This window comes from Physeter macrocephalus, chromosome 2 (genome assembly GCF_002837175.3).
Source record: "Physeter macrocephalus isolate SW-GA chromosome 2, ASM283717v5, whole genome shotgun sequence".
Classification (NCBI taxonomy): Eukaryota; Metazoa; Chordata; class Mammalia; order Artiodactyla; family Physeteridae; genus Physeter; species Physeter macrocephalus.
The window spans coordinates 83882412-83905710 of record NC_041215.1 but is presented as its reverse complement, the minus strand read 5'-3'; the positions used below and the strand labels follow the sequence as shown (position 1 = coordinate 83905710).

Sequence of the window (23299 nt, the reverse complement as noted above, 5' to 3'; positions counted from 1 at the left end):
TGGCAAGCGATGGAATTTTTCTTAAAAGGGTTCTAATTAAATTCATATCTAATAATAAATATTTTCTATGTTTAAAGCTAATTTATATTCATACAAAATCCAAAACTTTCTGCATTTTTGCCCATTGGGACACAGAAAATCTTATTGACTTTGTAGTCAGAATTAACATAATCCCTTTAAAAATGGGTCCTTGTGTTCCTGTCTAAATATTTAATCTTTCCCTTCCTACAGGTGAAGAAGTAGTGCCCGCTAAAAAGACGAAGACAATTGTTTCGACTGCTCAGATTTCAGAAACACGACAAACTCAAATTGAAAAGGTTTTTTTGTTTGTTTTTTAATATATACTGTCAGGTTTTAAGCCTTTCAGATTGTTTCTTCATCAACAATTCCTCCTCACCATGGGCTTCGTTTTTCTCTTTTACAGAAGATTGAAGCCCACTTTGATGCCAGATCAATTGCAACAGTTGAGATGGTAATAGATGGTGCCACTGGGCAACAGCTGCCACATAAAACACCTCCCAGGATACCTCCTAAGCCAAAGTCAAGGTCTCCCACACCACCATCCATTGCTGCCAAAGCACAGTTGGCTCGACAGCAGTCCCCATCGCCGATAAGACACTCCCCGTCCCCGGTCAGACATGTGCGGGCACCGACCCCATCTCCCGTCAGGTAAAGCCTTTTAAAAGAGATCATTATGCATTTTTGAATCAGGTTTAATCCAATAAGACGAGAGATAAAAGGAAGAAATAAGAAATGTAGGGTGTGATAAAGGAGGTAAACCAAAAAGACACTGGTTATGATTTTCACAAATCCTCACTGTCCACTGGTAAATTGGAGAACTTTATAAACTCTAATTCTGAATTCTTATTTGTATACCATTTAATATCTGCTTTAGGAGTCAAGAAAAAGCACAGCGAAATGAGAAGAGCACAGAATTTAGGGTTGGAAGCCCTGCGTTCACTCAGCTTGATTACTTGTTAAAATGTGACTTAGAAAATAATTATAATAATAAAATAATCACTAATATATATTGACCACTTTCTCTATGTCAGACATTTGATTGGCACTCTGTGTATATTATCTCATTAAATATTCATAGCAACCTCTAAGAATTATCACCCCTAATTTTATAGCTAGGTGACCAGAGCTAAAGAAGTTAAATAATTTGCTTAAGGTCTTAGTCATGTCATTTGTAAATTATAGGGAAACACAGTATAGAGAAACACAGAATTATCTCAAAGTGTGTTGTGAGGGTTCAGTGAGATAATTAGTTGAAGGTATCTTGTAGATATAAAATAATTATACAAGTGTTCTTCTCTAATAATAAGTAAAACCTTCTAAATATTTTGCATGTGCTTATGTTATTTTGTCTAGAATATAAAATGGATTTCTATTAGGTTTCTATGCTTAGTTAATATAGAGGTATATTAGAAAGTAAGAATGTATCATCAGGGCTCAGAAACTATTGGGTTGGCCAAAAAGTTTTCGTAACATTTTACAGAAAAACCCGAACAAACTTTTTGGCCAATCCAATATATAAGCAAGTATAAATTATCCATAGCAAATTTGAAACTTTGGGATTTAGCTTAACATGCTGAGGTTTTTTTACATGATAAACTGATAAAAGGGGAAAATTTGGAGTAAATAAAAAAGTGTTTCTTGACCAATTTAAATTAATTTTTTAAACATAGAGAAAGTTCCCCTGCCATGAAAAATTTTAAAAGATGACTAATAAGTGGATAGTTGATCTAAAAAATATTCAAACTTATTGTGAAGTTACTGTAATCAAAACAGTATGGTATTGGTAAATGAATAGAAAATACATGGGGAAAGCAGAACAGAGGGTCCAGAAATAGATTTCAAGTATCCAGGAAGTTCAGTGTTTAATCAAAGTGACCATTCAGTTCAGTGGGGAAAAGGATATTTTACTCGATAAAGAATGCTGGCCCAATTAACTATCCATTTGGGAAAAACCGAATATAAACTACCTACACCATTTACAGAATAAATCTCAGCTTGACTAAAGAGCTAAATTAAAAAATAAATCACAAAAATAAAAGAGAAGAAAATTTGGGAAAACAACTGTAGGGAAGAGCTTTTAAAAATAGATTTACAGACTCAACAACATAAAAATAAAAATTTATGTATGGCAAAAGCAAGGTCATTGCTACACCAAACAGTGCATTTGTGAAAAAAAATTTAAGAGTGCCTCTTCCTCGAGATATGTCATTGCCTCTGCTATAAAATATTAAAACAAACGTACAAAGGCTACGGTGTGAATTGTACAAGCCTAGAAACAGTGCATAATCTACACAACTATACATGTTGATGCTGGATAAGACCCTATAAATAAGCAAATGCAAACCGTGGATCTCGGGGGAAATGTTTGCAATACTTATGACAAAGGACTAATACACCAGATGTATCAAAAAGCTTCCACAAATTAATTATTAAAGAAAAAACAAGCAACACAAATGAAAAAAAAATTGACAAAAGACAAGCATTTCACACCAGATGCAGTGTAATGTCCAACAAATATATGGAGAAATGCCAGATATTTTCCAGTCTTTATTATAGTGGCCACTTTAAAGATACTGGTAAACACTAATATGAAGCCTTGACCAAAAAGCTAATTTTAAAAACGTGTCTGGCTATCAAAAAAGTGTTCTGTCTCAGGCTAACTCCAAGTTTGCATACCACGAAATCACAAGACAGGCCACATGTGATTTCTGGGGGAGATAACAACCTCACCATATTTTTAATCCAAGCCTAAGAGTCATTTAGAATTACAGAGCTTCCCTGATTCTATGGAGTATTTTGACTGTCTTAGAAGTACTGAGAATTCATTAATAACAATCCCAATTATTTAGCCCCCCAAATTTGCTTTAAAATAAGAAATTTAAATATCAATTTGTGGAGAAAATAATGGTTATCCAGGATAGACAATTTCCTAAAATGTCTCACAGTCTAATCTTGATTTTTGTTGTAGAGAAAGGCAAACATATTTCATTGAATAAGGTGCATTGTATCTAGCTGTGACCAGGTGATTATTTATTTTTTATTGTAAGAGCAGAAATAAGCACTTTCCTATAATGACACAAATTACATTGATTTTCACCGTTATGGGCTTACCTGCAACCTGCTGCTAATCACTCATGTCATGCTAATCATGTCTTTAACTCTATTTGAATTAGACCCACTTTACTAGGTACAGCAAGAACAAGACACAGGTTGAAACTTGGAAATACATGTCACTTTGCTTTTCTTCAATTGGTGTAAACCCTACGTTATTCTAAGCTGGTCTTTGTTATGGTTCTAAGGCAATCACTTTCAGAGTAGATACTTGTTCCCCTAGATCTACCTTTAGTTGATCACAACTCCATTTATAAAATGTAAATTGACTTTCACCAAAAAACCCTTCTTCAAGAAAATGATTGAACATTTCTTCATGAAACTGGTTAATATTGTAATGTTCTATTAATTTACTCCGTAATTTAGAGCAGATATCAACTGTACCTTGAGCCTTAATTAGAATAATTGTTTCATTTATGATCAGTGTAAGTTAAATACCCTATGGAGTGACAGAATACATTTATAAACATTTTCCTGCATGTAGTAGTTAAATGCAATGATAAGGCAATACTGCCACCTAGAGGGAAAAGTATAATAAACCCTTTGGATCAAGAATTAAATTATGAAAACTTTCATCTTAAAATAATGCCTGGAATTATTACTATAGATTAGGAACTGTCATTTTTGTCTGTAAATGCCTTGATTCAGTACCCAGATTCTTGAACTGATGCTATTGCAGTTTGGACACACATAAAAAAGGATGAAAACTGTTTCGGAAGAAACCACTTTATCAATTTAATCAAAAACTATAGAATCCTTAGGTTTCAAATTATCTACTATAAGGATATTTAAAAGAAGTCCAGAGTAAAATACAATGAGGGCGAGGGTAAACAAAGACAGAATATATTTAAAACAGCAGTTCACCATACTTTGACCAGAACAGCAATTTGCAAAGTGCATTGCACAGCCTACACCCAAAAAATTTCTGCAAAAAGAGTAATGAGAAAGCCTTGCAATTCACAGGGCATATGGGCATGATGAAGGCTGTGGGAAATCCTGCAGGAAAATTTAAAAAAAGGTTTACCTTGTTTAGCCTTGAGCTGCACAAGCATTTTGATTACAGAAACGTTTCTTCCTTCAACACCTATTTGACGTCCCCTCGCCCCCCCACCGCCCAGAACTGGGAGTACAGAGAAATTTAGAGTTATGGTTACCATATTTGCCGTGTCCTTTCTTTGACTGTATTTTAAGGACACGCCTTCTGCTGTCTTGACTTTTCTAAACACAAAAAGGTGGGGCAGGGCACAGAATTCTTTAGCTTAGGATTAAATCTGATTCTCTTACAGAATTACAGCAGATGAGAATAAGGCTCACTGAGATTTAAAACAAATTACTTTCAAGTATATTACTTGCCTCTGTATAGGTTATTGAGCCATGGATTTTATTTTTATTTATTTTTTAAATTTTATTTATTTATCTTTGGCTGCATTGGGTCTTCATTGCTGCGCGCGGGCTTTCTCTAGTTGCGGTGGCTTCTCTTGTTGTGGAGCAGGGGCTCTAGGTGCGCAGCCTTCAGTAGTTGCAGCGCGTGGGCTCAGTAGTGTGGCGCACAGGCTCAGTAGTTGTGGCACACGGGTTTAGTTGCTCCGCGGCATGTGGGATCTTCTTGGACCAGGGATCCAACCCGTGTCCCCTGCATTGGCTGGTGGATTCTTAACCACTGCACCACCAGGGAAGTCCCAAGCCATGGATTTTAAAACTCTGCCTTAAATTAAACACTTCCAGATTTTTCTTCCTTTATTCATATCTGATGACCAAGGGTGTAGTTCCTTGTCTTGGCATTCTTTGACCTCTGCCATTTGATTTTCAGGTCCGTGTCTCCAGCGGGGCGGATCTCCACGTCCCCCATCAGATCCATTAAGTCTCCGTTACTCGTCCGGAAGGCTCAGATGCCCACCATGCCCCCAGGCCCCGAAGTGCCTCCCCCGTGGAAGCAAGAGGGCTACATGGCTTCATCTGAGTCTGAGATGAGAGAAACCATGGTGACAAGTGCTACTCAGATCAGGACAGAGGAGAGATGGGAAGGGAGATACGGGATCCAGGAGCAAGTGACCATCAGCGGAGCGGCAGGGGCTGCCGCCAGTGCTACCTTTGCAGCAGGGGCTGCTGCTGCTGCGGCTGCAGAGGTACTGTCAGAGCTTCCTTTCTCTTCCTTTCACGTCTGGTTCCTGCCAATAGAATCCTGCCATGAAACACAGTCTGTGCAGGTTGTAGGGAAAATGCATACGAACATAAGAATATAACCGAAACTGAAAACCCAATTTGGCTTATGCTCTGTAAAAGCGTTTTTTAGTTGGAACAAAGGCTCTAAATCAGTGAGCTTTTCATAAATGTAGGTTTTCATAGTACCTACCATATCTCTCTTGGCAATGATAAATGCTTATGCATGTGTCTACTGTACTCTAGGTGGCTTGGTTTCCACTGTTCTTTTTATATTTTCTACCGGGCGTGTCATTTCACAAAGTAATGTGCTTGGTCGCTGCCAATCCAGGTGAAACAAGAAGCTGACAAAAGTGCAGCTGTTGCAACCGTTGTTGCTGCTGTTGATATGGCCAGAGTGAGAGAACCAGTTATCAGTGCTGTAGAGCAGACTGCTCAGAGGACAACCACGACTGCTGTGCGCATCCAACCTGCTCAAGAACAGGTAGGCCTGGGGCCGTGCACACTGAGCTGTGCATGCAATCAATGCTCACATCGCTTTGAGGACAACACTGAGCCCACCATGGCCCGGACTTTTAGGCCTTTCAGAGCAGGAGGTGGTCTGAGAGCAAAGGTGTTCAAGATACAAACATTCTAAGTACCTGGTGTAAGTCAGACAGCTAGGCAGGTAAGAGTTAACTCTCAGAAAGTCAAGACAGGAGGTCAGACAAGGTATCCAAAGTATCAGGGCACTCCTGAGTTAAGACAGGCAAAGGTGGCCGAGAAAGTCAGCTGAACAAGACGGTACATGTGCGTTCAGAGCTGTAGTTCCAGACCGGTCCATCCAGAGCTCAGTCTCTCCAAGAGCCAGGCAAGAAAAGCATTATTTCAGGGCTGCCATTACCTTTCTCTAAGCTTCCCCCAAAGACCTTTGCTTTTACTTTCCTCAAAACAAACGTGACCCTTGATTCATAGCCGAAAGGTGTTATAAATCCAAGATAATTTCCCATCTCATATTTGAATAGATTTTCTGTTACAGTTTCAAATCACTCTAGCTTTCCTCCTTGTCCTCTCCTGTGTGACATTTATGTCTTTATCCTGATTTATTATTGTGACTTTTTATATGAGGCGCCTTACAGTATTTCTTTCCTTTCCCCTATGAAAATCAGATAAAAAAGGAGGCAGAGAAGACTGCTGTAACTAAGGTGGTAGTGGCCGCCGATAAAGCAAAAGAACAAGAATTGAAAGCAAGAACCAGAGAAGTAATAACCACAGAACAAGAGCAGGTGCACATAACTCATGAACAGGTGAAAATGGTTTTTGATATGAAATTATTATTGTGATTACCAGCGTCAACACAGATAATAATGTTTACCACGAAGGGTGTTGTTTCGTGAGCAACATGGTTGTTTCACACTAATAAAATCCCCTGTATCTCTGTATCCCTGGGTACTGGATACCAAAGTCCCTTAGAGTCACCAGACGCTTCCCTTGTGTAGACAAAAGGGACCTCTGGGAACACATAGCAGAAGTAGAAACAGGGGTCTCATCTACACTGGCCTGGAGACACACTGGCTAAATATGTGACTACGAGGGACGGAGAAGTAGATGCTGAGGTGGGAACTGGTAAGAGTGGAAAAGAACACTGAACACACACAGTGCTTTGAAAATAGCTTAGCAACTGCTTCCTGACTCCTTAAGAGAACACTTGAACATGGATTTGAAATGAGATGGAGAGCATGGCCTTCTTGGGTGAAATAACCAGAAAAAGTGAAAAAGACAGCCCCATGCTTGGAGGCATTCAGGAGCGAATTAGATGAGGCCAACTGATAGGGCTGTTGGCCACCCAAGCTGATTGTCAGTTGGGTGGTTTGGGAAGATAACTCTCAAGCCTCTTTTAACCCTGAGATCCTGAATTTCAGTGATGACGCCTGAGAATGGCAAAGAGGCAAATGGAGAAAACTGCCCCCCCAGCACCCCCTTTTCCCCCACATATACCTTAGGTGTCCAGATCCAAACACAGTATCTTCAGGGGGTTAAGGATTTGGAAAACATTTTGCCTGGGATGTGTACAAAACTTTTCTTCCTTTAATGTCTCAGTTTTAGAAAAGTTAAGTCTTGACATTCCAAACCATCACAATATTTAGGAAATTTTTTGAAGCAAAATTATCATATAAATGTGGATTATAAATCATCTATACTTGATTTTTTATATATAAAATTAAAGGGTCAGACAGTATTACTTCTAAGGTCTTCCATTCTAATATTCTATGCTCTAAGATTTCCTTTAGATGACAAAGTGACACAAAATATTGCCATATATCCATTTATAAAAATTAGAAGTCTTGGGCTTCCCTGGTGGCGCAGTGGTTGCGCGTCCGCCTGCCGATGCAGGGGAACCGGGTTCGCGCCCCGGTCTGGGAGGATCCCACATGCCGCGGAGCGGCTGGGCCCGGGAGCCATGGCCGCTGAGCCTGCGCGTCCGGAGCCTGTGCTCCGCAACGGGAGAGGCCACAGCAGAGGAAGACCCGCATACCACACACACACAAAAAAAATTAGAAGTCTTTTTAAAGAAGACTACACTCTCCAATTCAAAGCAGTGTTGAATCCAATTCTTTTTCTCTAACCAACATAACTTATGGTTTAGGCAAATAAAGAGCATGGTCATATTAATGAAAATGAGACCATTTATTTTATTTAGTGATATCGCTAGAAAAAGGGCTTTTCTTCTTCCTATTTTTTTATATTTAGTAAACATTATGTCACTTCCATTAGAGATCGGGACACAATAAGGTTTTGTTTTTATCATTGATTTCAGATAAGAAAAGAAACTGAAAAGGCATTTGTACCAAAAGTAGTAATTTCCGCAGCTAAAGCCAAAGAACGAGAAACTAGAATAACCGGAGAAATTACTACAAAACAAGAACAAAAACAAATAACACAAGAAACGGTAAGTCAAATTTTGTAAATACCTTGTAATTTGTTGACAAATATCACATTCCAGCCAGCTACATGTACCCTCTAACCAAAACCTCTAAGTGGAGGAGTCTTTTGTGTATATTTTCTTTCTGTTGTTTCTCTATATCTAGTATTGAAACTCTTTCATGATGGAAATTCTGCTCTCATTACACAATTTTCCACTCAACTGATCAGTTTCAAGGAAATTGTCTATCTACTAGAATAGTTTGGGGCACAACAGTGACGTTTCTAGAGCCTAATTAAGTGGAAGATAGATATCACTCCAGCCCAGTTACCCACTGGTACAATCAGTTTTTTCATGCATAGCCTAAGCCCTTGGTCACTTAAATTGTAACACACAAACTTGACATAGTTGGAAGACACATTCATGCGTATGCCCCTACACACACACACACACACACATACACACACACACACACCAGCCACAAACACTCCAACTAAATATCAAGGGAAAGTGAGGAATTGCTGGACATCAGAGAAGACCAGTACTTCTTCAAGAACGTGCCCTAATTCCTGGTTGATCAACAGTGACCCCGAAGTGTTTGCTGCTTTTCTGCTGTAGAGCCAAGTTGGAAAAATCCCAATATCACCAAAATCTACTTCTCTCCCATGTATGAAATCAAGTCTTATTAGGTCTAGCAAGAGGCAACTTTTGAATTCTTTCATGTTCAAGTAGATTTCAGTGACATTGAGGTTGTTCCAACTTGGCCAGCCTCTCTTAATCTCAAGCTCTTTGCTGATCCCAGAGCTACTTTTTTTAAAAGATCCAGCTCAGAACACTATACACTTAAAAGGCTGGCCAGAGGTCTTTGGATGAAATTCCCTCTCCTTACAGTGAGTGAGAGACTTTGAATGCACAGGAACCCAAGTTGGCATAATGAAGGGCATAGAAATCCCTGTTGCCGTTGCAATGCTGGTGACTGGCGAGTTCAGTCTAACTGTAGTTGTCTAGCCATTTGCTAGCAGGTGCTCATTAAGTTCCCTAATGTGTCAACATATCTTAAAGATGAGACCTTTTCAGTTTCTAGGACAATTTACTCAGGAGCAGGTGGGCAGAAAAGAAGCCCACTCCTGGGTTTTAAACACAAGTGTAGGCCCTCAAAATGGAACTGTGTTAACACCGAACATGCTGTATTCTCCCAAATGTTGAAAGGATATCTTGCCATTTCTCCTGTGCCTTTTGAAACTCAAACCTTCATTTTACTCTGAAAATCAGATAATACAGAAAGCTGAGACAGCTGCTGCATCCATGGTGGTAGTTGCCACTGCCAAGCCCACAGACTTAGAAACAATTCTGGGAGCTCAAGAAGAAATTGTCACACAACAAGATCAAATGCATGTAACTCATGAAAAGGTGAAAACTTCCTGCTGGTGTGAAATTCACTCTTGTTTCATTCCATTTGCAAGCCACCTACATTTTCATCCTGGGTCTTAATCATCACCTTTTCACCTCCTTCTCTTCTTATGACTCATACAGAAAACTTCAGAATCTCTCAGGAAACGTTTGCTGTCTGTCTAGCTTTCACTGCCACTTTTCATTCCTAACTTTTCAGACTTTCTTTGGAGTCTTACTAATATGATATTATAATTCACCTTAATATTTAACATGTTTCTATTGAAGACTCCAGTGTACAAGTCAATTGATAAAATGCAAAATTATGGTTTTTTATGACTCTGTTGGCATAGAGTCATCAAAAATTATGAGAAGAACAAGGTGAGAAAGAGAAATGCATCCTTTTATTGCTCATCACATTTTTTTCTTTTAGACTGAACTTATTTTGATATTGTTACCAATGAAACAGTATGGATGATCAAAGCAACTCATGATAAAATGTCCTTGCATAGGAAGAAGTATTCTTCCTGTCTCAGCTTTGACTTAATTTAGTTAATTTAGTTAATTAGAGGCTCTATGAAATTTAATGACCATTTTCTCATTTTTTTTATTGTATGACCAGATAATGAAAGAAACTAGGAAAACAGTTGTACCTAAAGTCATAGTTCCCATGCCCAAAGTCAAAGAACAAGATTTAGTATCAAGAACTAGAGAAGACATCACTGCCAAAAGAGAGCAAGTTCAAATAACTCAGGAAAAGGTGAATACAGATATTCGAGATGGGAAAAGTTTCATCTTTAAACTAATTTCCAGTAAACCATTAACTACAATGTGATATGAATTATTGATCTGTATTTTCCTTTTTGAATCCCCAACTAAAACCCACGTGGTGAATGTATGACTTCTTACCATTACTTTTATCTGCACATTTGATTTTCATTCATCTGTAACATTTGTAATTCATTTTATTCACCATTATCCTTTGCACGAAGATTGGCATTTTTTAGCCTGACTTCTGAAAAGCAATATAAGGAATCATCTGGAGATTTTTTTTTGTAGTTAACGTTTCTAAGGTTTGTGGTTCCCAGTCAGTGTGTACAAACACTGCCCAGTGCAAGTTAACTTCTTTTGTGTAGTTAACCCTGAATAACCTTGTCTTGCATCCCCACTAAGGGGGGCGGGGAGTGTCATACCATATGCATCTGAAGCCCTGTACAATTTAAACCTGGATTTTACTATAATAATCAGATGAGAAAGGAAGCTGAGAAAACTGCCTTGTCTGCAATAGCAGTTGCAACTGCTAAAGCCAAAGAACAAGAAACAATACTGAGAACTAGAGAAGAAATGGCTGCTAGACAAGAACAAATCCAAGTTACTCATGGAAAGGTGACTATTGCTATTCCAAGTGTGAAATCCCCTATTATAATACATTAACACCAAATCTCATGTGAAATCCCCTATTATAATGCATTCCAAATCTCAGAATTTCTTATGAGACACTATTAACCTGATTTATTTTTAGATGTACAATTAGAAACTAAAAAACTGAATTATTTATTATTGTTAATATTACTACATATTCCTTTCCTCACTTATCTCTTCACTATTATTTTCCATTTTTTTTAATTAACAGCTAGAGATTCTCCAGAAGTTGATGATTGAGATTGCATGCAGGCTAATTTTAAAATACTCCATGGACATTTTAAAAATGTGTTCAAGTAAATAATGACTCTTACTGTCAAAAAGATGTACATTTTGAAGTACAGTATTAAGTATAAATAAATAAATCCAGTATATTACAGTGTAGAGTATGGACTTATTTCAGGAAAAAAACCATAATTTTCATCATGTGAAACTCTACCTTTTTTTCTCCCTGTAAATATCAGATGAGAAAAGAAGCTGAGAAAATTATGGTGCCTGCTGTAGTAGCTCCCACTAAAGCTGAACAAGATGCAATATTAAAATCTAGAGAAGAAATTATCCAACCAGAGTAAATATACATCAACCATAAAAATGTTATTTGTAGCATCTATTTGTGGCTATGAAGTTTCCATGAATTTACCTTCTTCCCAGGACTCTGTACCCCGGGTGAACTATTTACCTAATTTTATTCTTTATTGCTAATATAGTAATTGGAAGTTAGCAACTAAAGTTTTTCAGTTTCTTTAGCGTCTTTACTGAGTCCTGTCTATATTTCCCTCAATGCTGTTTTCTATCTCTACATCTTTGGGGTTTTTTTTCTAAGACACGATTTAAGATCAGCTTTTTTAACATTTACGTAAGTCTAATATTGAATGGCATATCAGCCTTCTAGAAGTCTCATTGTCAACAGAAATTCCAATATGTAACATACTTCATGAGTGATTATATTTACATTTTTGTTCTGAATCTCATAAATTTGACTGTCTTTTTGTTGTTAAAAATTAGCTAAAAAAAAAATTAGCTAAGAATGGAAGCTCAGGAAATGTCTAGACCCAAAGAAATAGTTACCACTGCAAAATCTGTGAACCAGCAACACTGCCAAGAACTAGAGAAGGATTTGCCATTAAGCAAGAACAAATACGTCTTTTTCATGAGGAGATGAAAACTGATGCTGTGGACGTGACAAGCATTGTTTCATCCCATTTCATCATCAGCTCTCCTGACTTTTCATCCATAATGAGTCGTTGTGCTCCATTTAATTGCTTAACTGATCAACAGAACATTAGAGACCATTAGATTCAGTCCAGTCCTTCCAGTGCAACAGTCAGCACTTCTAGTTGTGGAAAGTCAGATTAAGTAACACTTTCCTTTGTGTCTTCTAAATTAATTCTCAGCTTTAAACTGGTATGAGTAGGGTCTCCAATTCTAGTCCAATTCTTCTTCCTGATTATCTAGGTTCCAAAAATATGAGGGATATTAGAGTCGGTCCACTAAGAAATAAGAGCAGCTATCAGCATAGATTACTCATTTGTGGTTGTCCATCAATGAGTATATGGGTCCACCAGCATATGTATATAGAGTTGACATATGTTAACTAAGGAAAAAACATATAGATGTTTCCTCAACTTAAAATATCTTACTATAGTTAAGATTCTTTTTTGCATAACTTTTAAATTAAGAATAACATTCATATATGTCAGTTAGCAAAGGACAATTTCTTTGAGCTTAAGTTTTCTCATTATTAAAATAAGTAAAATGAAAACTCAAACTGTTTCATAGACTGGTTGAAAGATTCAAATGAGATATATGTAAATGTAATCATTCTATAAGCAAAGTAATTTATATGTTTGTGTGTATATAGTTGAAGATGTTAACGTTTTAAAACATCTATAAAATTAAAGTCAACTAATGGCCTATATGGTTTAAAAAAAGAAACAACCAGAAGAATGAACTTAACCCACCTAATCCTCACGTATATTTTACATTCTTCTAAGATGCAATCTAAAGTGAAAATGGTATCTGCAATTCTTCAAGGCAGATTAGATTGTTTGTGGCTTTCTAGATGGAGAACTGGATGAAGCCTATAATCACTAAAGGCCCAATTTTGTCTCAGAAACACCTCATTTATATCTTAAATGGTTCAGAGAATAATTTTAACAGATATAGAGGTAGGACACTTGAAAAACACTTCAGATGCAATCTAGATTCTATTCACAGCAGCAGAAAAGAAAACTGAACATTAATAAAATATTCCAGCATTCTTTTAAAGAGCACTGATGGACACGGTGATGTGATTTTTGCGATATGCTGTTTCCAAGTACTGCAGAGAATAATAACATATGAGCCATATCAACTGGCTTGGTTTCTTTAAAAGAGAAACTCCTTTGCAAAATGTGTTCCCATTTATGATAATCAGATTCATGGAAATGAGAAAACAACATTTCTTTTTCCTTCTTCACTTTAACTTACAATAGTAATGACAGTAAATTGAACTTTGCTGTGAAAGATTGTTCTCTTGAATCCAAATATGATAACACTTTCATTTTCATCACAGTATCTTCATTCGTGTGTTTTAAGAAAGATACTTTCTAATAGATTAAAAATTATTTATCCCTAGGGAATCATAAGTAAATTAATATGTTCCCTGTGTGTTCACAAGTTTTCATGTTATCTCAGATTTGCATGTGACTGTACAATTCTGTAGCAACTGATTTTTCTGGATGGGAGTGTGACAGTATTGAATGCATTTTTGTCATTGCCGTCATTGCACCAACACCGGACTAAATGATCGGCAATAAAAATAATCAATGAAGATAACCAGCCCCGAAGTTCTGATTTCGCAAGTGCTAATTGACTGTCTGCCATGGACAAAGTACTAGACAAACTCAAAACCTCCTTACTATTTTACATACATATTGTGTTGTCCTATGTTGTGTTTATGTGTTTTAAAGTCTAATCTATTTAAGCAAGGATTCATAGAGTGTATCTAACTAGATGTCCACACATTATAATAATCAGTGAAATATTAAATTCCTAAATGCATTTCTAAGTCATATTTCTGGAGACATTAACATAGCTGTGTAACGTAGGTGCCGTCGGCCCGTCGTGCCTTTAGACATGACTGACATTACTGAGTATTAATTCTGGAAACCTTGTCTGCAGGTGGGCGTTGAGGAAAAGGCGGAAGCTGTAGCAACAGTGGTTGCTGCAGTAGACCAGGCCCGAGTTCGAGAGCCCAGAGAACCCGGACATGTTGAAGAAATGTATGCTCAGAAGACCACTTTGGAGTATGAGTTCAAGGAGCATGTTTCTGCCGCAAAGGTAGCTGAGCATCCGCCACGTCCAGCCTCAGAACCCCACATTGTCCCTAAAGCAGTCAAGCCTGGAGTGATCCACGCTCCTTCTGAGACTCATATCACAACTACGGATCAAATGGGAATACACATATCATCACAGGTGAGTCTGGACCCACTGACTGTTCCCGGGAAAGCAAGCTTAACTGCTGTGGTCACCTGGTGAACACGGGTATCACTGAGTTCCATTTCCATGCAGATCAAGAAAACTACAGATCTGACAAGTGAAAGATTAGTCCATGTGGATAAACGCCCCCGCACAGCAAGCCCTCATTTTACCGTTTCAAAAATTTCTGTTCCTAAGCCAGAACATGGATATGAGGTAAGAAGTTAATGAGCTTGACAAAGAAATGTTAGGCTCAAAGGAAGAAAGTATCTAATGTGTGATGTAGGGTATCTTTGGCGAAAGCCAATGTGGGCCTCTTTTTGATGATGTCTGTTTGCTTTCACGGTGGACTCAGAAGCCCCTAAAGTCTGAAACTTGCCCAGCAGGGTGAGCCTAGGCTAGCAGTTGGTTATCTTACACCTCTGAGAAGACACAAACCCATACAGGCTTCTTTCTTTTCACATTTTGTAAAAGGTGATGTGTTACACAGTTCAGTTTTCCTTATTCTATGAGACATTTCAGGGTAACTTAAATGAGAATTGATACCAATAATAAAGACAGACATTGAGAAATCATGTGTTCGTATACTCACTGTAGCAAAATGGAGAGGTGGTCCTGTGTGGTAGTTGGGCTGGATTGTGGAACCACACAGCCCTGGATAAGTATCCTGGCCCCTGCCCCTTATTAGCTCTGTCATCAGGGGCAAGTTAGTACATGTAAAAACCTTAGCAAGTTGACAGGGCCTAATAACCCTCAATGTTAGTCACAACTGTTCTTACTTTACACACCCAAGGCATAGAATCTAAACTTTGTATGCTTCAAAGGATTGTAAGGTATATTTAATACCTACATTTGGGATAGTCTCAAATTACTATTGAAACTAAATAACCATGGACAGCAATAGAATAAAAAGAGTAAGGAAGCCCTTAAAATATTTTTCTAAACGTCTCCATTTTCACCTTTCACACAGATTTGTGGCCGAAGCCTAAATGTGCTATTTTAAAGTAGTTCTTAGGAATTAACTAAATATTTAAAATTTTCATTATTTTTGAATTTCCCACTGTAGTATTTTCAAATACAGCTTCATTGGGATGGTTAAGTGAAAATTCATGACCGAGTTTTAGAAGACCTTCAGTTCCTTTATGATAAGAGCATAAACTAAGAAGTTCTACGTATAACTCTGTAAGAAAGATTTTCAGATACATCTTAGAAACTGGCAGGAATGACAATGAGCTTTATAACTGGCTTATCTCTGACATTTCATTAACTATAAAAGTGATAATGAGAACAATAAAAAAGGGACCATATAGAAAAGAGACTCAGACTCACCCCAGGAATACTAGTGGCAAAGCAGTTCCGAGTAATAACTGGGATGACAGTTACGTGACTTTATTTTCTGACTCCGTTTCTATTCAGGCATCAATAGCCGGTAGCGCTATTGCCACGTTACAAAAAGAGTTCTCAGCCACACCTTCTGCTCAGAAGGTCACCAAATCCGTGAAGGCACCTACTGTGAAGCCCGCTGAGGCTAGAGTGAGAGCAGAGCCCACCCCTTCACCCCAGGTCCCCTTTGTGGACACACCAGAGACTTTTAAGAGTCAAGCTGACATTGAGGTGGAGAAAGAAGTCGGGGTGAGCATCGCTGGTGGCGCAGTCCGTGAAGAGCACTTCGAAGTACTGCACGAGCGTGAAGCCAAGGTTGGTCACCGGAGCGCCCGCTGTCTCTTGACCCATTCCTATGGAGGAGGGCCAGGCGCCTGGCCAGTCTGTGCTACAGAAGTGGTCAGCCAGGTGTCCTGCCTTTCTCCATCACCGTGCTCACCCTTCATTTTATTGAGCCTGGTGTGGGTCAGAGCTCTTTTTCTCAAGATGCTAAGAGCTTATGAGCCTTCCCCTAATTTCCTGAGCATTTTGTAACATCCTTTGTAAAAATTGTAGGTAACAGAAACAGCAAGGATACCTGCACCTGTTGAAATCCCTGTTACTCCACCAACTTTAGTCTCGGTGAGTAAAGTTGATTGTGTTGGATCATATGCATATCTAATCAAATAATTTTCATATATGCAAAGATCAGTTTCTCAAACTGGAAAATTCCACGAGTGCATTTACAAGTACTAATTTTAAGACCACATGCTATTTGGCAAGGAGAGGGGGAATTCTGTGTGACAGCCATCAGTCATGTATTCAACAGATTTAATGAGTTTCTGTTATGCATACGGCACTATCGCAAGACCAATCTGGCCCTCTTTGAAATCTTTGTCTTACTATCAGAGAAGATGTACGTAAATAAGTGTAATAAAATGTAGAAGGTGATAAGCACTTCAACAGAGGGAGCGTCTGGAGGAAAGCTAGATTACTTCCAGTTGAAGGTAGCATGGAAAGCTTTGCTGAAGAGGCAGCGTCTGCTGCTGAGCCTTCAATCTTCATTAGGATTTGAATATGTGCAAAAAACAGAGGGTACAGATTTGCCCCATTATATGGTATTAATACAGTTCTACCCTATGAACCTGGAAATGCCTTACATTTATTTCAGATTGGGGATATTCCAATTTCCAAGGGAGTTTCTCTACTAATATTTCTAGAGTCTTGATCTTAAGAAAGCATTTTATGACAATGAGAGTGTGCGAGGTCAAACGCCCCCCACATTTGTTACAACACATAGAGATGATTCATGAATATGCACACGTATCAATACTTCCTTTTTCTTCTCTCTTTAGGGCTTAAAGAACGTGACTGTTATTGAAGGTGAATCTGTCACCTTCGAGTGCCACATCTCTGGATACCCATCCCCAAAAGTGACATGGTACAGGGAAGACTACCAGATAGAAAGCTCCATTGATTTCCAGATAACCTTCCAGAGTGGAATTGCTCGTCTTATGATTCGTGAAGCCTTTGCAGAAGACAGTGGGCGATTTACTTGCAGTGCTGTGAACGAGGCTGGAACCGTCAGCACATCCTGCTATCTAGCTGTGCAAGGTCAGTGGCCACCCCCCACCAACCTTCCACACATGCCATCACTGTCTCCTGACACTTCTTTTCACCATACGGTGTCTGCACACCTTGTAATGGAGCGCCCTTTTGGAATTGAGGGGTTGATTATGGGGTCAACTTAACTGTGATGCTAAGCAGAGGTCACTAATGAAACAGACTAAATATCTGACTTAACAAGAGAAACTTCTGTCTTCTTCTAGTGTCAGAAGAGTTTGAAAAGGAAACAGCTGTGGCTGAAAAAATTACCACAGAAGAGAAACGGTAACATGTTTTTTGCTAATGAGTTTTGTTGTAGTACCGTTTTGCTTTTTCATTCCTTTCGTATTGGCAAATTGCAGTCCAGAAGCTAATATGAAGGGAATTCTCTTTCCAGCTTTGTCGAAGCAAGGGACGTGATAATGACAGATACTAGCATCACAGAGGAACCAGCAGGGCCTGGAGAACCTGCCGCTCCTTTCTTTATTACAAAACCAGTGGTACAGAAACTGGTAGAAGGCGGGAGCATTGTATTTGAATGCCAGGTTGACGGTAACCCAAAGCCCCACGTCTACTGGAAGAAGTCCGGTGTTCCTCTAACCACTGGATACAGGTATATTGATGGCTGAATGATAGAGTTCTCTGTGATTTGTCTGATATGTATATGAAGCCAAGAGAGAAGTAGAATTTACCTACCCCACCATCCCTCAAAGGTAGGCTCTTCTGTTATGGAGCCTTCATAGTGTGCTTTGAGGTATCTTCATGTTTTCATACGAAGTCTTATTGAGAAACAAAGCTATGTGACAAAAGTGGATGGAAGACACATTTCTTTATATTCTATTTTGATTCACTTATAGTGCTAGTGAAATGGAGAAAATGGTGTGGATTTTTACACACACAACATATTCTTCTAGAAGGGATTGGAAAACAACTTTCAGTAAAAATGTTTAGGAATTAAGCCACTAAAAGATAAAAGAAAAAGCGTCATGTAATGAAGAAGAAATCTAGTTATACATGAAAATCTATGCTAATAAATTTGCTGCAATTGAATATGAAATTTAGCTTTGAATTTCCTGTAACTTAATCTAAAAATGTAGCCATCGTATCTTGAGAAGAAATATAGTGTACCAAAGGCTTAATATTGAAATGTTTAAAGGAATTTATTGTTTTGATTATTCATTTGATCTTTACATAAAACAATGAATGAAATAATGAGCAAAGAGAAATATCTAAGTGTTTAAATGGCCTCATCATTTGCTAACGTAAACACTGAAGCCCCTTATTTCCATACAGTTGATTCTAGTAGTATTATGGTCTATTATGTATTTTAAAGAATATATTTCTATTATTTAAAATGAAAATTTTAACTTGCTTGGCTCGCATTACTCATGCTCATGCATTTTCCTCAATTTTCAGCAATCTTATACTCTATGGTGGAGCTTAGTCCCATGTTTAGGATCACTGAATTTTATACCACAGATCCACATAAGTGTTACTTATGGCTGAATTTTTTGTTTGTTCATTTCCATAAAGATACAAAGTGAGTTACAACAAACAAACTGGCGAGTGCAAACTGGTGATTTCGATGATGTTTGCCGATGATGCTGGAGAATACACTATTGTTATTCGTAATAAGCATGGAGAAACTTCTGCATCTGCCTCCTTGCTTGAAGAAGGTGAGTGCAATTCTAAGTGCTTCCGTGTGCACAATAAGAATGGAAATGCAGGGAAGTAGCAGTGCTGTGTGATTGTCAAAAGGCCTGTTGCTATATCCTGGTTCTGATACTGGCTGTGTCCCCATCTGACCCATCTCTTGGCCTCAGCTGTATAGGAAATATTTTAGATCACACAGCCTCCAAAGCCATACCAGTGCTAAATTTCGAAGATTCTAACAATAGTTTCTTTTCGGTACATTTATTTCTAAGCATATAATGCCTTTGAAAATGCAGGGATTCTAAATCCAGTTGCCTTCCAGATCCAGACAGATATTAGTGATCGCAAGGCAGATAGTGGCAAACTGGGGAGAGTATACGCTCTGCCTCAAGGGGGCAGTAGCTCCCCAACTCCAGTACGTTGTTGCCAGGCATGCAGTACCTGGCTCAGTGTTGCTAGAGCTTCCGATATTTTTTTTTAACATCTTTATTGGAGTATAATTGCTTTACAATGGTGTGTTCGTTTCTGCTGTATAACAAAGTGAATCAGCTATACATATACATACATCCCCATAATTCCTCCCTCTTGCATCTCCCTCCCACCCTCCCTACCCCACCCCTCTAGGTGGACGTAAAGCACGGAGCTGATCTCCCTGTGCTATGCGCCTGCTTCTCACTAGCTATCTACTTTACATTTACATTACATTTACATTTGGTAGCGTATATATGTCCATGCCATGGAGCTTCTGATGTTTTAAAGAAAAGCTAGAAATCAGGATTTTGAATTTTTATAAGTAATATGAAGAAAAAGTGTAATAACATTTAGGTTAAACAAAATGTATCTGTGGATCTCCGTTATCTTTGCCTAGATGTTCACATTTATAGTGGACCATCCACGTTCTGTCTCATTTGAGCTGCACAAAACTCCTTAGGGTTAGGATATTATCCCCATTTGGCAAAGCACTTAAGACCCAGGAAGATAAATGAATTGCCAAAAGCCATATGGCAAATTAGGAAGACCTCTAGGGTTGATCCCAAAGGACTGACTACTAATATAAAATTCTTTCTACGATAGTAGTGGCTGCCTTGACTTGTTAACGTAAGTTTGGGTTTGAAATTCAATCTAATTAGTCTATATTGAGCACTTTGATAGTAAAATTTGGCAGATCTGGCTTTTGGTTATCAACTTTCCGTGGTGTAGGACTTGCTTGAATGAACAGTGGCATGAAGGCTTTTTCATAAGAACATTAAAAATTAACTTATGTTCTTAACTCCTAGCTGATTATGAGTCACTGATGAAGTCCCAGCAAGAAATGCTTTACCAGACACAAATGACTGCATTTGTGCAAGAACCTAAAGTTGGAGAAATAGCACCTGGATATGTATACTCTGAATATGAAAAAGAGTATGAAAAAGAACAAGCGTTAATTAGGAAGAAAATGGCCAAAGATACTGTAATGGTCAGAACTTTTGTGGAAGACCAGGTGAGTATAACAATAATGACCAAGTAAATCACTCCATACATTATACTTTCCTCCCACAATGCCCCTCTTTTTGTTTGATATTTTCATACATCCCCATAATACCTCCCTCTTGCACCTCCCTCCCACCCTCCCTACCCCACCCCTCTAGGTGGACATAAAGCACGGAGCTGATCTCCCTGTGCTATGCACCTGCTTCTCACTAGCTATCTACTTTACATTTACATTACATTTACATTTGGTAGCGTATATATGTCCATGCCATGGAGCTTCTGATGTTTTAAAGAAAAGCTAGAAATCAGGATTTTGAATTTTTATAAGTAATATGAAGAAAAAGTGTAATAACATTTAGGTTAAACAAAATGTATCTGTGGATCTCCGTTATCTTTGCCTAGATGTTCACATTTATAGTGGACCATCCACGTTCTGTCTCATTTGAGCTGCACAAAACTCCTTAGGGTTAGGATATTATCCCCATTTGGCAAAGCACTTAAGACCCAGGAAGATAAATGAATTGCCAAAAGCCATATGGCAAATTAGGAAGACCTCTAGGGTTGATCCCAAAGGACTGACTACTAATATAAAATTCTTTCTACGATAGTAGTGGCTGCCTTGACTTGTTAACGTAAGTTTGGGTTTGAAATTCAATCTAATTAGTCTATATTGAGCACTTTGATAGTAAAATTTGGCAGATCTGGCTTTTGGTTATCAACTTTCCGTGGTGTAGGACTTGCTTGAATGAACAGTGGCATGAAGGCTTTTTCATAAGAACATTAAAAATTAACTTATGTTCTTAACTCCTAGCTGATTATGAGTCACTGATGAAGTCCCAGCAAGAAATGCTTTACCAGACACAAATGACTGCATTTGTGCAAGAACCTAAAGTTGGAGAAATAGCACCTGGATATGTATACTCTGAATATGAAAAAGAGTATGAAAAAGAACAAGCGTTAATTAGGAAGAAAATGGCCAAAGATACTGTAATGGTCAGAACTTTTGTGGAAGACCAGGTGAGTATAACAATAATGACCAAGTAAATCACTCCATACATTATACTTTCCTCCCACAATGCCCCTCTTTTTGTTTGATATTTTCATTTTCAAGTGATAGGTCAGGGTTAGACTACTATAAACATATCCAGGTTCACTGCTGACGAGGTTCTTTAATCTTCATAACATGTTGCACATATGACTTTAGAAATAGGAATTACATATAAGCAGGAAAAACAAATACTAGCACAACCAATTTCATTACTGCCAACATTTTTTCATCGATTGGATGAACATCGCATATATAACCCACACTCTTAGAATGTCATTGACCTAAGACACCACAGCATGAACTGACAAAGATGACTGGAATGCAGATTTAAAAACAAAACAACAATGACCTATCTAATTCTCACTGAAAAACAAACAAAAAAGCAAAAACAAAAGCCTTCTAGATTTTTCTTCCAGTTAAAAATTTTAATCAAACCTTATCTCTGAAATGAATACTCTTAAGGAATTTCCATCAGTCGGCATATATCTTTTTAATAAACTGTCATCTTTTTCACTGTGTAGGAATTCCATATTTCTTCCTTTGAAGAGAGACTTATTAAAGAAATTGAATACAGAATAATAAAGACTACATTAGAAGAACTTCTTGAAGAAGACGGAGAAGAAAAGATGGCAGTTGACATTTCTGAATCTGAAGCTGTTGAAGCAGGATTTGATTTAAGAGTCAAGAATTACAGAATTTTTGAAGGGATGGGTGTTACTTTTCATTGCAAGATGTCTGGGTATCCATTACCCAAGGTAAAATATAAACATTGATCATACCTCCATGCTACAATAAAGACATAAATAGGTTACAGTATAACCATTTTATCTAAATTTTATTGACATATGCATGATATCATTTGCAGATTGCATGGTACAAAGATGGCAAGCGCATCAGACATGGAGAGAGATACCATATGGACTTTCTACAAGATGGCAGAGCTAGTCTGCGGATACCTGTTGTTCTTCCAGAAGATGAAGGCATCTATACCGCGTTTGCCAGCAATATTAAAGGAAATGCAATTTGCTCAGGGAAATTGTATGTGGAGCCCGCTGCACCACTTAGTGCTCCGACTTACATACCCACACCAGAGCCAGTGAGCAGAATCAGGTAGACTCGTGATAATTTGTGTTGACTAGTATTGAAATTGTTTAAAACACCAAATATCTCTGTAGCAAATTGCTATTGTGTGGCAGAAAAAATTGAAGGCTGAGATAGCACAGAAATTTGCCATTCGCAATACCGGCAGTTGCCCAGTTTTTATTTCTTGCCCCTATGCAAGCTGAGAAAAGCATTTTCATTGTGGAGCATATTATTTATTTTGCCAGTGCTGTAGCTAACATAATGAAAGCTATAAAGGTTTATTTGACATCAGATTTTACATATGTTACCCTAATTTATACAACAACCTTGCCATGGAGGTATTATCATTGCTATTTTGGAAGTGGGAACACTAAGCTTCCATGACCCTGTGAAAATTGCCTTAGTTCACCCAGACTGTGTGGTGGTGTCAGCACTTGAAATCCAATCCAAGCCAATCTGGCTGCAGTGTATAGGTGGAGTTTGGGATTTTTTCAAATATAATTTCTATGTTTTCCCTCTTCTGGGATAAAGAAGTATATTTTTCTTTTTCCATAAATGTATTCATGTGGTTGTTTAAGCAACCAGCATTTATTGAAATATTTTGGTAGTTG

General features: G+C 38.1%; 1 protein-coding gene across 1 annotated transcript in view; it reads left to right on the top strand.

Annotated features, from left to right (window-relative positions):
• Positions 1-23299, top strand: part of TTN (titin) — a 282592-nt gene that overhangs the window by 5629 nt on the left and 253664 nt on the right. Inside the window, exons 4-22 of the mRNA XM_055088819.1 lie at positions 232-317; positions 425-669; positions 4943-5258; positions 5624-5776; positions 6441-6578; positions 8090-8221; positions 10206-10343; positions 10832-10969; positions 14168-14461; positions 14558-14680; positions 15881-16162; positions 16403-16468; positions 17182-17440; positions 17656-17716; positions 17829-18044; positions 18965-19107; positions 20362-20567; positions 22127-22360; positions 22471-22715. Coding sequence (XP_054944794.1) covers positions 232-317; positions 425-669; positions 4943-5258; positions 5624-5776; positions 6441-6578; positions 8090-8221; positions 10206-10343; positions 10832-10969; positions 14168-14461; positions 14558-14680; positions 15881-16162; positions 16403-16468; positions 17182-17440; positions 17656-17716; positions 17829-18044; positions 18965-19107; positions 20362-20567; positions 22127-22360; positions 22471-22715 — 3475 coding nt within the window. The remainder of the gene's footprint in view (positions 1-231; positions 318-424; positions 670-4942; positions 5259-5623; positions 5777-6440; positions 6579-8089; positions 8222-10205; positions 10344-10831; positions 10970-14167; positions 14462-14557; positions 14681-15880; positions 16163-16402; positions 16469-17181; positions 17441-17655; positions 17717-17828; positions 18045-18964; positions 19108-20361; positions 20568-22126; positions 22361-22470; positions 22716-23299) is intronic.